The sequence below is a fragment of the Leptonotus elevatus genome, chromosome 9 (genome assembly GCF_054856555.1).
Source record: "Leptonotus elevatus isolate MCC_2025b chromosome 9, RoL_Lele_1.0, whole genome shotgun sequence".
In the NCBI taxonomy this organism is placed as follows: domain Eukaryota; kingdom Metazoa; phylum Chordata; class Actinopteri; order Syngnathiformes; family Syngnathidae; genus Leptonotus; species Leptonotus elevatus.
The window spans coordinates 9163028-9175597 of record NC_141247.1 but is presented as its reverse complement, the minus strand read 5'-3'; the positions used below and the strand labels follow the sequence as shown (position 1 = coordinate 9175597).

The 12570-nt window shown below is 38.8% G+C and overlaps 1 protein-coding gene across 1 annotated transcript in view; it reads right to left on the bottom strand.

Moving 5' to 3' along the window:
- The window catches only part of aff2 (AF4/FMR2 family, member 2), a 142194-nt gene that overhangs the window by 39455 nt on the left and 90169 nt on the right, over window positions 1–12570 (bottom strand). Inside the window, exons 6-9 of the mRNA XM_086085697.1 lie at window positions 12156–12242; window positions 11309–11345; window positions 9915–9975; window positions 7446–7500 (exon numbers count right to left, since the gene is read on the bottom strand). Of these exons, the coding sequence (XP_085941823.1) occupies window positions 7446–7500; window positions 9915–9975; window positions 11309–11345; window positions 12156–12242 (240 nt within the window). The remainder of the gene's footprint in view (window positions 1–7445; window positions 7501–9914; window positions 9976–11308; window positions 11346–12155; window positions 12243–12570) is intronic.

The following is a 12570-nucleotide window of genomic DNA, read 5'->3' as shown; positions in this document are numbered from 1 at the left end:
ACCAGTATTGGTATCGGAACAACACTAATTAAAGCAGAATTGGGCACTGGGACTGAAATCCAGTTTAAGGCCTTCTCACATTACAAGTGCGCCGCCAACAAACCTATTCATTGTATATGCACTGCCGCGGTACAGCAGGTGGTAAACAAGGTGGGTGATTGCTGCTGTGACAGGCTCACTGGAATTGGAAAATGTTCATATCCAATAAGAGAAATGGTGGCGGAGTAATTTCAGAGTGGCAATAGAGATTTTCAAGGAGTTCTACAACGAAAGCAATGTAGAAACGAATCTAAGGGGAAAACTAGAGGAATCAATTAATGTGTTGTCTCAGTATCCTATACGCTTTATTGTCATTGGGGGTGTTTTTAACATCCAAACCAGCGAGAAAATAATACAGGTTACTTCCTATTTGGTCGCTTAGCGACCAGCACCAAATATGGGCAAGCATGTTCCCCGCCACCAATCTCCCTGCGATGTCCAATCGTGTGGTGGGTGCCGTGAAAAGTAAGTGCATTGAGAGTGCTGGAGAAATTAATTTGGTCATTCATACACAAGTCACTGATTGTGTAGTATTTCTTCAGTGCAGGCAGTGTCAGTTTAGTTCCCACACAGTAAGACTGTATATGTGAGTGTGAAGGGTTGTCTGTCTCTATATGTGCACTGAGAACGAGCTGGCAACCCGCCCGGACTGTAGTCAGCCTTTCAACTCAAGTCAGCTGCGATAGACTCCAGCTTTCTGCAACCTTAATCAGGATAAGCGGTATAGAAAGTAGATGGATGGAGGATTGTTGATGAATATATCATTTTAATTGTCGATTGTAGTGGTGTAGACCTGTTTCTTATAACCCCAGTTATATAACTAAGATAAAAATTTTTTTTTAAAGCTCTTAGTATGATGCTGTGTAATTTTAAACCAATGAAAACTATAAGTAACATTAATAACTTTTATAATTAATTAACCCTATAAAGCCAAGCGTATCATATTAAATACAAGGCATTTTGAGCCCTCTATTTCATGAGTATAATCTTCCCCCCCCCCCCCCCCCCCCATTAAAACCCTGACGTATATGATCTAGCACATGCATTGCACAGATTATCCATTAGATTGCACTATCACCCAGCTGATGGCCTTTCCGGCGACCTTGCAAGATCGGCCCAATTGAGAAAGGATAGACACCTATACTTAGTAGGAAATGTTCTTTCTGATTTTTGGAAGTACTAATATGTTTGCTATGTCTGTTTATTATTATATTTTTGACAGTTATAAATGTACAAATTTAACGCATTGTGACCGCATACATCAATTATGATACAAATCAAAATTTCATAAGCGAAAGTTGATTTAAAAACAAAAAGTTTGTTCCAAAGGACCGATAAATACTCTATTTACAAAGAATCCGATTTTTTTCTCATATATTTCATGGTTCAGGCTTTATAGTGTACGTGAAAGAAAAATGAATAAAAAAAATTATATTGTATTGCATTCTGCAGGTGTCTGTTGAATATTATATGAATTCAGTTCCTAAACCCTGTCCTCCAATACTTACAGTATTTTTCAGATATTTGTGGGTGCAAGCCCAAGTTCCATTTTCAGTTCTTTGGTCATAATTAGTGTTGTGTAAAAAGAATCGATTCATCAATACATTGCAATATTCTCTCATCCCCAATTGAATACCAACTCAGCAAATACTCTAAATCAATTCACCTCTTGACCAGTGGTGGGCCTAGGAAATTAGTATTGAAGTAACATGACAAATCTGTGTAACCACTTACACCAATACCACGCGGTTCATGATTTCCATATTGACTTAGAGGGTTCAGTGCACGCTGTTGTCGTATTTGCATATGAAATATGATAACATCTTTCACACGTGTACACGGAGCTCAGAATGTCTGCCTGCACCTCTAATCAAATGCACCAATATCACATTAGATCACCTGCGCCAAACCTTAGACATGGTTCCAGCGGGTGTCAAATGCTAGTAGCAGACTATTTGCTACTTTGTTGTCCCTTTAATCAAAATGACTGCTGTGAAAAAAAAGATCAAAACAAGAGCGCTAGTGTTGGCCCTAGACTTTAGTGACAGTAGTAGTAGGTAGGCTATTTATTTCCCATGTTCACCAAGATATGGGAGATTAATATATTTACACACCTGCTTTGAGGCCCACCAAGTCACTTTCACAGGCAATTTGCACCTCAAGCCAATGACCTCATTTTTCGCGGCCTTTTAAGACATTACTCATGTTTGCTGTAGTATGAGCTGACCATCAAGCTCGATTGGACCATCTGTTACAAGTTATTTCTCCTTCAAGGTCAATTAAAGAAGCACTCATCCCCATATCAAAATCCTTCTGAAGGTGCAGTTCTCTGTCAACATGTGTTTATTTTGTGTGATGAATGATAAAGAATAATTTTATTTTTTTTAGCTTCCAATATATTATATTATAAGTAAAATTTGCTTGGAGGCCATTGTGGTAAATATAAATATAAATAAAAGATAAGCATGCTTTTTTTTCCTTCTCAAGAAAACGACTACATTTGTTCGAATAAACATCATCTGATATTTTAGTTTGCAGTATGCTCAGATTTTAAAAGTAGCATCAGCACTGACCCTAAATTGACACAACATAAGAACATTTTCCAAGCTGGTCCACCAAAATTGTAGGCCCAAAAAATTGGTGATTAGGGACTATTTTCTTTCCTCTCCAATTCATCCAGTTCTATATCACTTATCTTGTAAATGGTTACGGCAGCTAACTGAGGCCCATCCCAGCTGACTCAGGGCCAAAGGCAGACCACATCCTGCACTGGATGCCACTCAATCACAGGGTGACGGTGAATGGGTCATTGAGTCGGGAATCGATCCCACAGCAGCCGCATGAAAATAAACTATGTGAACCACGACACTGCTATTGGCGAGTTAGTCCAAGTCACTGCAGCCAATGATTTTGACGCTGATATTGTCAAAATGTTTATTCTTGTAGCGACGGAGGATGAGGGCATGAAAGGCAATAAACAGTATTACACAATAGTTGGCATTCCGTCAATATTGACAAAAGGTCTGTCAATCTGTCAATGACAGATGGCCATTTTGTTGATGGGAAGATTTCAAGATACTGATAGCTAACTGTGTTATAGAGCTCATCTGACGACAGACCGCAATGATAATTTTTTCCTCTTTTTGTAAATTCCTCATTATTGACTTTAGTGCTCAGTTCATTTATTTGACATCCACCACACTGTTAAACAGCTCAGGGTCCTTCGGTGCCCCATTTTAAGTCAGGCAAATTATTGAACAGCTAAGTGTCCTAAAAAGGTGAGGTGTAGTTCGTTGATCGTGCACGGCGGTCGGCAGTTATGACCGTGTGCATGTACTATATGTGGCAACATAAGTGAGGAAAAGAATAGTAACACAATGTCAAGCATACTGAGTGAGTGTTGAATCTTTGTAAATCGAAGTTGAGCTGTCATTAAAGCTGCATTGTTCCTTCGGCTGTTCCTCCGGCCATGCTCTTTGACTTGAGTGCTTGTGTGGATGAGGTGGTTGACGGACTGACGATTGACGGACCGTGCTCATGAAATCAACTGTTGGTTCTAAAATAGCGGCTGTGATTTAGCGATGACAGTGTCCCGGTTAAAATAACATTGATGGATTGACGATTAGAGTTTGGTTCAGTTTGAAATAATTGACGATCGACAGTGACGGAAGAGTGTTCTAGCTGTTGACAAAAGGACGGACGCTCAAAATTCATTGATGCACCCACCTCTGGTATTACCGTATTTTCCGGACTATAAGCTAGTTAGCTACTTTTTTCATGCACTCTGACCCCTGCGGCCAATGTGACGGTGCGGCTAATGTATTGTGGGGTTTTTTAGCCGTGGATATCACTGTGCGAGCGCGCACTCCTGATTGGTGGGCTGGTTTCACGCTTGTTCCTGGTTGGCTGCTTCCTCGGGCCAGCTATTATCAGTGGCAATACAGTATTATAAATATGGATGAAGTGCCTTTGATTCGATGCAGACATTCTGAGGCTCTTCAACTCCGACATGGAAGAAAACGACTTTGGTGGTTTCAGTGAATAGGAGGATGAATAAAAACAAATACTTTTCTGCTATGTTTGAGCCGTTCTATTCCCGTGTTACAGACACTGCTTGGAAGCAAGGTATGTACCTAAAAATGGACTGGTACAATATCTTTCTGTGCAAGTATCAAATTTCACAACATACGGTATGTATCCATGGCTTATAGTCCAGCGTGGCCAATGGGGGGGGATCCACAACAGGTGGGCGCGGCTTATAACCTGATGCGCTTTATAGTGGAGAAAATACAGCAGACTAACTTCGCACTATTTTCAAATTGCTGCTCCAGTCATTAATAGAGTAACTTGATGGAGAGAAACGGTTATAAGGATACCAACAGTTGATGTGAGCCTTATGACACAAAATGCCCCCCCCCCCCCCCACGCTTATGTTAGCACGATGAGCTATCAGAAAGTGCATTTTGCGTTGAGCAGATTTGAAGTAGACATTGCCCGAGTTGTGGACAATTTTACCAGCTGCAATTCAACTTTTATAGAAAGCCAGAGCGTTTTAGTGTGACCTTGCTTTGACCAAGGTGATCTGTCATCACAGAGAGAAATGTGCAGGGAGCTCGAGACAAAGTACATTCGTGCAGTGGTAATTGGGTTGGTGTTTTTCTTTCAGCTTTTAAAGTCACCAGGAACATCTCTCTTCTTCCCTTCTCCTCTCTCTCTCTCTTCCTCTCCTCTCCTTCTATCAACCCCTCTTTCCTCTGCTCCTTCTTTCAATTCCCTGCCCTCCTTCGTGTCTTTGCTCAGTGCAAAAACATATTCATCATACTCCTCTGCTGCCCTCACAGTGCCGCGCCACAGAATACTAATGACAGCGTGTCTGTGTGTGAGAGGCTGCCAACATTTGCACAACACACAAGCATCTGTGTATTTGATTATAAATGTATGTGTGTGTTGTGCTTTACTTGAGGCTATAAAAGCTTGATAATACACCATGCACTCATTTGCTATAAGCCTATTAACTGCATGCACAGGAAAATGCCATTGGATTCATGTCAGCCTCTCTCTTCTTCGTCTTAGCATCCTTCCCTCTCTTCATCTCCTCCTGTCTGCACTGTTATCAGTATGTCTGCGCCGTCTTTGTCTCTCCAGTCGCTCTTTTTTTTTTTTTTTTTACTTTCTATTCTGTTTATTCTTCCCATATCCATCTTGCACTGTCATGCTGAAGGCTTAAAGCAATAGTTCAACAACTTTGGAGAGATTCACTTTATTTCTCAGGGTGAGCCAGGAAATGATTTGCATATAATGTCTGTGGGTTATATGTGAAGATGCAAAGTGGGAGGAGATATATCAAGCACCTCTAGTTCCGAAAATAAAAATACCATTCAATCTTCCCGACCATATAGTCTGACTCACACCCTGTTAAAACGTATAGAGTGCAACCTCCTAAGTTACACATCGATCCAAACCATTTTAACAAATGTGGTGCAAGAATGCACATAAAAAACTTGGGGGGAAGACTTCTTAAGTGCACTTGAGCTCCACTGTAATCAAGTATATAGAGATGACGTGATTATGGAGGCCACTTGCCACAATTCTGTAATTAACAGATCCACTTTCAACATGATTAAAAAAAAGTAAAAACCACTAAATACAACCTGCCAGAATTTATAATTATAGCCTCGATCATCGCATAATTATTCAATCAGAGAGACAGTTAAAAAAAGAATGAGAGTAACTGGTATATTTTCATTAGCATTTCATGGACTCTTTGACAAGCACTGATGTGAGGGGGAGGCACAGTGGCCTGACCCCCTACTGGCATCATGAGTGCACAAAGATTGTGATTAGTGGCGAGTGAGCCTCTATGACACTTCTCATACATATTCAGTTCTTTTTTTGTGTTGCTTTTGAATGAATGTAAATGGTAAATTTGAATTGTTCAATATTTGAAAAAAAAACACAACTTATTGTTTTAAATCAAGCTTTGTCACAAGAATGCACAATATACTGTTTTGTTTTAAATTTGTAATCCTTTTGCACATGCACATTTCATAACTACTGTAATTTGTCTTGTTTAAATGCACACAGATACATTGTCTGAACAAAAGTATTTGGACACACCTAATGATCAATTAAAGCAGAGATGGGTAACTTAAATGCTGGAGGGTGCCACCATTTTTCATTACTGTAGGCCACAAAGGAACGCACACTTCCTAAACAGATGTGTGGCAAAAATGCGATTTTATACTGTATATGGCAAAATACGAGCATACGTGCAAAATACGTGAGCCTAATGTATTTCATTCTTGATAATACATTTCTCACTGCATAAAAGATCTACTATTCTAACCCAACAACAACAACAACAAAATAACTACATGCATTTGTTTTCCAATGCATAAGGCTCTCTTGCAATTACTGTTGGACAAGAAACCAACATTCTGTGTAAAAATTCATTTTGTGCATTTTTCCCCCCACAAAAATAAATTCACTCAAAATGTTTAAATTATTAAGGTCCTTCATATCATTCAAAATACGGCAAAAAGTATTAGGCCTACTCACGTTGTAGTATAGGGCAGGATATGACTCAGTGTACTCGACCCCGCATATTCGCAGTTTGACACTCACGGATTTGTGAATTTGCAGATATTTCCTTTTTTCTTCACATTTTAAATTTTCCCCATTTTTGCTAGGATTTTTTCCATGTTTCCCTCAGTTTTCTGTTGAAAATGTGTATTTACTATTAATCTGTATTTTTTTAAATAATTTTGGAGGGGTAAAAAAAATTAAAAGGTGTATTTATTTATATATTTTATTTATTTATTTTTAATTTTAATTGTTTTTATTTTTTATTTATTTTTTATAATTTTTTTAATTAAATTTTTTTTTTTTAATCTAATTGGGTATCCGAGAATTAAAGAATCTAAGAGGGTCAGCTACATTTTTTTTTTAATCAATGCCTTTGTGATAATTTAGCCAAAGGTACTTTTCAGTGACAGCCATAAAGGCAATGGTTGGGGTTTTTTGGTGTGGAAGAATTTGGGAGCCTCAACATCCTTAAAAATCTTTGAAACACAAATTGTGAGCCAGGCTATCTTGTTCAACATCAGTAACCTCTGGATGAAAGGACAAAACTCCCAGGGCGTACTTGACACTGTGCAGCCAATACTCTACTACTGTTAGCGAATTAAAACAGTTGATTGCCAAGGTATGCATGATTCAACTGATGACAGGAGAAAGGAAATGAAAATTAATAGTGGATGAACGCTTTCAGTTAAACAAATTGAACAGATGTTGAGACTGATGAGCAAATCAGTCCAAAGAAGAACTGGTTGTAATTGAATGAAAGACAAATGTGGCAGGCCAATATGACGGATAAATGGATAGACTGCAGTCTAGAAGCAACTCACCTGTTGCTCGGCCTCTTCCTCATCACTGCTGATCTTTAGGTCATCCTCCAGCATTCTGCACAAAGACAAAATAACAGGTTTAATGGTAGCCCTGACCTCAACATCTGCTTGAATTAGATAAAATACCGCACACTGTTAGCTGCCATTCCCTTTAAAGTGCTGTCCTGGCAAATGGATTAATTGCATAGGCAAAGTCGCACTGGCTTATGTTAGGGAATGAGGAAGAGAACGGTGGATGAGGCATAGCGGGGCAGAAAAGCAACCAGATGTGGAGTATGGAGAGAGAAGCCAGATTGTTTTTTCACCTGGAAACGTTCTGTGTTGACAAGTGCTGACCCGCTGCCAAGAATTCTTTGGTAACAAGAGGGTACGCTGAGAAGAGAGAGCCCACTGAGTCCAAATTCAACTTCTAATCGGGAGAAGTTGCTTTTACCCTCCATTTGCAGAAAAATAAATATATGTACAATAAAGACGCAACATGTACTTGTGTGCTCGATGACCTCCCTGGTAACAAATGATTTTGTATTTATGTGCTGTGCATTGGCAAGTTACCACATGTTTTATTGCTTTATATAAACCATCCACGCATGCTACTGTTATTTTAAGATAGCACTGCTATTGTTATGACAGGAGAATCCCCTAAAGGGATTTTTACTGCCTCACGAACTGCTCTCTTCACTGCTCTCACCACTAAAAAACACTCCCCAATGTCGCGGTGTTTTCAGATGGGACCGCGCGAGTCGTGAATGAGCGAAGCGCAATGAGAAAAGATTCACAGATAAGGGCGCAGTGCAGCACATAGGCGATGATAGATATATTTGGATGAATGAAAAATGAAGCCATGCTTTATTTCATAAGAAGGCACAGATGGCTAGCGTAAGATAGGGAGGTAAGATGGAGATGATAATGACGGGGGAAGTGGAGGACAGGTACCCAGGAGGCTGAATGGTGGTAGAAGGATGGGAAATGAAATAAAATGCAAGCAAGGATGAGCAAATGTAGAAAGAGCATTTAATCTTACACCATAGCTGGCAAGTGGGTGTTAAATATGCCAGAGAAGTCAAATCATCTTGGAACTCAAAGGACAATTTCATCACCACACGAGTTCAGTGACTATCTACTACAATGGATTCTCCACAAGTGTGTTTTACTTTTTATATGGCTTTTTTGTCAAACGTATTGTGACAAAGGATCTGGCCGCTCAGTACAGGAGCAATAAAATTGATTGAACATCTGTAACATGAACAAATCAATGTCATCAAGCAGATGCTGATAAAAACAACGACAGACGCTTGAGGGCTGCTTTACATTTGATTTTTTATCCTGATGTGAATAAATTGTTGTTCATAAAAATACTCAATTCTGACTTTACTACTGCAGAAGCGCAAGTCAGTAGGTTAGGACAGACATGTTTGGACTTATGTACAAATTTGGATAATGTTGCCAAAGTAGGACTGGAAATTAGTGTTTGCATGGCAGTTAAGAATGCTAAAATAAAACAAACAAAAACAGCAGCCGCCATATTGGATGTGGCCATCATATTATTCACAAAATCCAAATTCTATTCGTAAAATGGCATTTAAATGGCTTAATTCAATCAAATGTAATGGTTTACATGGTCACATGAGTTGTGGCTTTTAGTGTAAAAATTGGTGAATAACGGCCAATATGGCTGCCGTGTTCCCATCAAAGGCAGGAGGCCTTTTTATTGTGGTATGGATGTTTTGTATAGCACCTTCAGTAGCATTTTAATGTTTGAAAGGTGCTATATAAATAAAGTTTGATTGATTGATAGATAAAATGACCAAGTGTACAAACTTGTGTAGCCATGAAGCATGCTAAAATGTTGCCTATATAGTTCCTAAATGTTTTATTGTACCTTATTTAATGAACTAGGAAAATAAGTTGCTTATTTAATCCTTCACAAACAGATGCATTTAATAAAGCAAAATAGATTTGTTATTGATGGCTTAGCATTGTAGGAAGAATGCTGCCTTGGCAAGGCATCTAATATGTGACATCCTTTTGGTGGAGATTGACAACTTTGGAACATGCACACAATCTGAATCTTAACAGACTTCTGTTATTGTTCCAAAGCACACGTTGAACATGTTCTGTTTGGTGGATTCAGCGTAACATTAATTTTGTAAAACAAAATCATTATGCCTGTGTGGCAGATTTACAAGCAGCGATTCCTGCCTTTCCAATCCCAGCCAGCCATGAATCCTGCTGTGTTGCTATGCGAGTGAAGTGGAGTGGGCTGCAGCCTGAGATGTTGCAATATGCCCCTGGCTCACGTTAAATTAATGTAGCTGCACTTTCCCGCTCTGATCCACATAATCTTTTTTTTTCTCTCTCCTACCAGCACTGAATTTCATCCAAGAGTCAAACTTAATTTTACCTTGAGGGAAACATAACATTGGGTCAGAAATGGTGTGTATGTGTTTAGAGAGATAGAGGCACACTTACGACTTTTGTGGTGCCGTTGGTGGTTTCACAGCTGGCTTGCTAGCTGATACAGTACATCGCTCTGTAACAATAAAAGGGTAGTATAATCATTCCACGTCTGTTTGTTATGCTTGCTAGTATCACAATACAAAACATGACAATCCACGAGTAATGCGTTTGTTCCCGTTAGTCAACCAATAAGCGAAAGTAAAAATTGTTCCAGACATTATTTCATGTTTATCAAAAGCAATATTGATTTTTTTAAATATGCTTATTGCCATGATTTACAAAAAATTATCTAAAAATATAAGGATCTTTTTTATTTTTTCCAGTAGATTTCCTTAGTGATTTTATTCCCTAGTGTTTCTTTTCTTTATTGTGTAATTTCTTCTTCTTCCTGGTTATTGCTTTTGCCAGCATTTTTGCTCCCCCAGGTTACAACAAAACATTTCCTTTGCTGACTGTGGCATCCACATGAGTCAATTCCCTTCTTTCGTGCCTCAGAGACATATTTTGTTGTGACTCACAAACCAAAACCTGCTGTTTTGTGTATCAGTTTTTTCCCCCAAATGAATCCTTGATTTAGAAAAGGAAGGGTCCTGACAGGTGACAGGTAACTCAAATATCAACCTGCTCTCTTCTTTCTGCCCCTAACAATGCTGCTGTATCATTGTGCTTTAAGTGTATTGTAGAGCTGCACTGCATCATCCTGACAGATGTTTCCCCCCGCGTGATGCGGTGCAGCTCTTGCACAACTGCTACCGACAATAAAATAATACTTCCTTGACAGTGTCAATTAAAACAGAGCAATTATTAGTTTTTGATAAAATACACAGTCTGGTTTTGAGTTCTATTTCAACTCTGAACATGATTATTATGTTAAATAGAGCAACAATTCTCTCCTAAAGTGTCTCGTTGATTTGGATTGGTATTACAAAGAGAAGCAAATTAGTTTTTGTTGTAACTAAACTAAATATTGCAATGGCAACAGTCATATGTTGCTTCCCAATTCCCTAACAATTCTCTATCTATCTATCTATCTATCTATCTATCTATCTATCTATCTATCTATCTATCTATCTATCTATCTATCTATCTATCTATCTATCTATCTATCTATCTATCTATCTATCTATCTATCTATCTATCTATCCATCCATCCATCCATCCATCCATCCATCCATCCATCCATCCATCCAGCCATCCAGCTAGCTATCTCTAGCACATGTCTGTCTGTCCGTCCATCCGTTGCCTGCCTGTCTGCCTGTCTAAAAAAGGAATCAATCCATGTTTGTTTACTAGTTTAACAGAGCATATTTTAAATAATTATTTTCTTTAGTCTTGTGGGTGGTACTGCCTTTCCCAATTAACACCGGTGAATGTTGATGATTCCGCCTTGATGCTGGGAAACTTACTCTGGGTGTTGTAGCTTGAGGTCACATGCTGCGACTCCTAGGGTGAGAGAAACCGGATGAAAGCAGAGGCAAATGTGTTCAAGAAATGAACCATCAGAGGTCATTATTGATCTCACAGCATTACATTGATTTCAGTGCAGTCAATTACGTGTAGCTCGAGCTACATTATAATGCAGTTGTATTTACTAGTGGTACTTAATTTCTCCACACAATAAAAACATTCATTTGTTTCAGAACAGGTGGTAGTTTACATCTACTTCTATGTTATACTGTATCTTATATAGTTATTTACACAACCTTTACAGCAAACTTAAAAATACTAGCAAGAGCATACATTAGCCGCTAATCTAACTTCGCTCTTTGAAGTGTTTCCCAACATTTACTGAGCCAAGGAATCCATTTTACATTTAAAAAACCTCATAGCATACAAGCCAACATCAGTAGGACAAAATGTATGTGGATGAAAGCATGATGATCTTGTCTCAATGTACTCACAAATGGAATTACTCTGAGCCTTTTTAACTAACAAAAACTGAATAGCCTACTCAGAGGAGGCCATGACTTATTCTGCTGTCAATAGGCAACAGGTGGATATACAAATTAATTGTACCTTCTACAATCTAATGGAAGATTATATATATATATACGTCGTGGGCTATATAGCTGAACTAAGATATATTTGTAATTAAGTAAGTAGTAGTATTTATACTTGAACTTGAGATCAAATTCACAATGGCATGGTTGGCAAATGTATGATGTTGGGGATTCTTACATGCATTGCTCCCCGACACTGTGTTTTGCATTTCTGTTCTCATAGCGAAAGTGAGCGAGGCAAAGCCTTACTAACCTTGCTTGGAATGGGGAACTTGGTTTGATCAGCTTTTCCAGGGGTGTGAATGGCTGTGAGAGGGGGTGGCCAGGAGTGAGTCATCTCCTAAATTCAAATACACACACACACGCGCGCACACACACACACATGTTATTAAGAGCATTTGACAATTACATATAATCCAATTTACTCTTGTGGTCTAAACAAAAGAGAGCTATAAATTGTGTGAAAACAATTCTGACTCCAGTTTGCAATTCTGATGACAGGGATTTATTTGTACAAGCACGTGGATGCAGAGGTAGCATTCAGTTATAGTTTTGTAGACTCACACAGATCCGGCTGGACTGTATTATAACTCACAATATAAAGTGAGAAGTGTATTGGGAGTTGGCAGCATGCTCAGGGATCTGAGCATGAACTAAGTGCAGTGTTC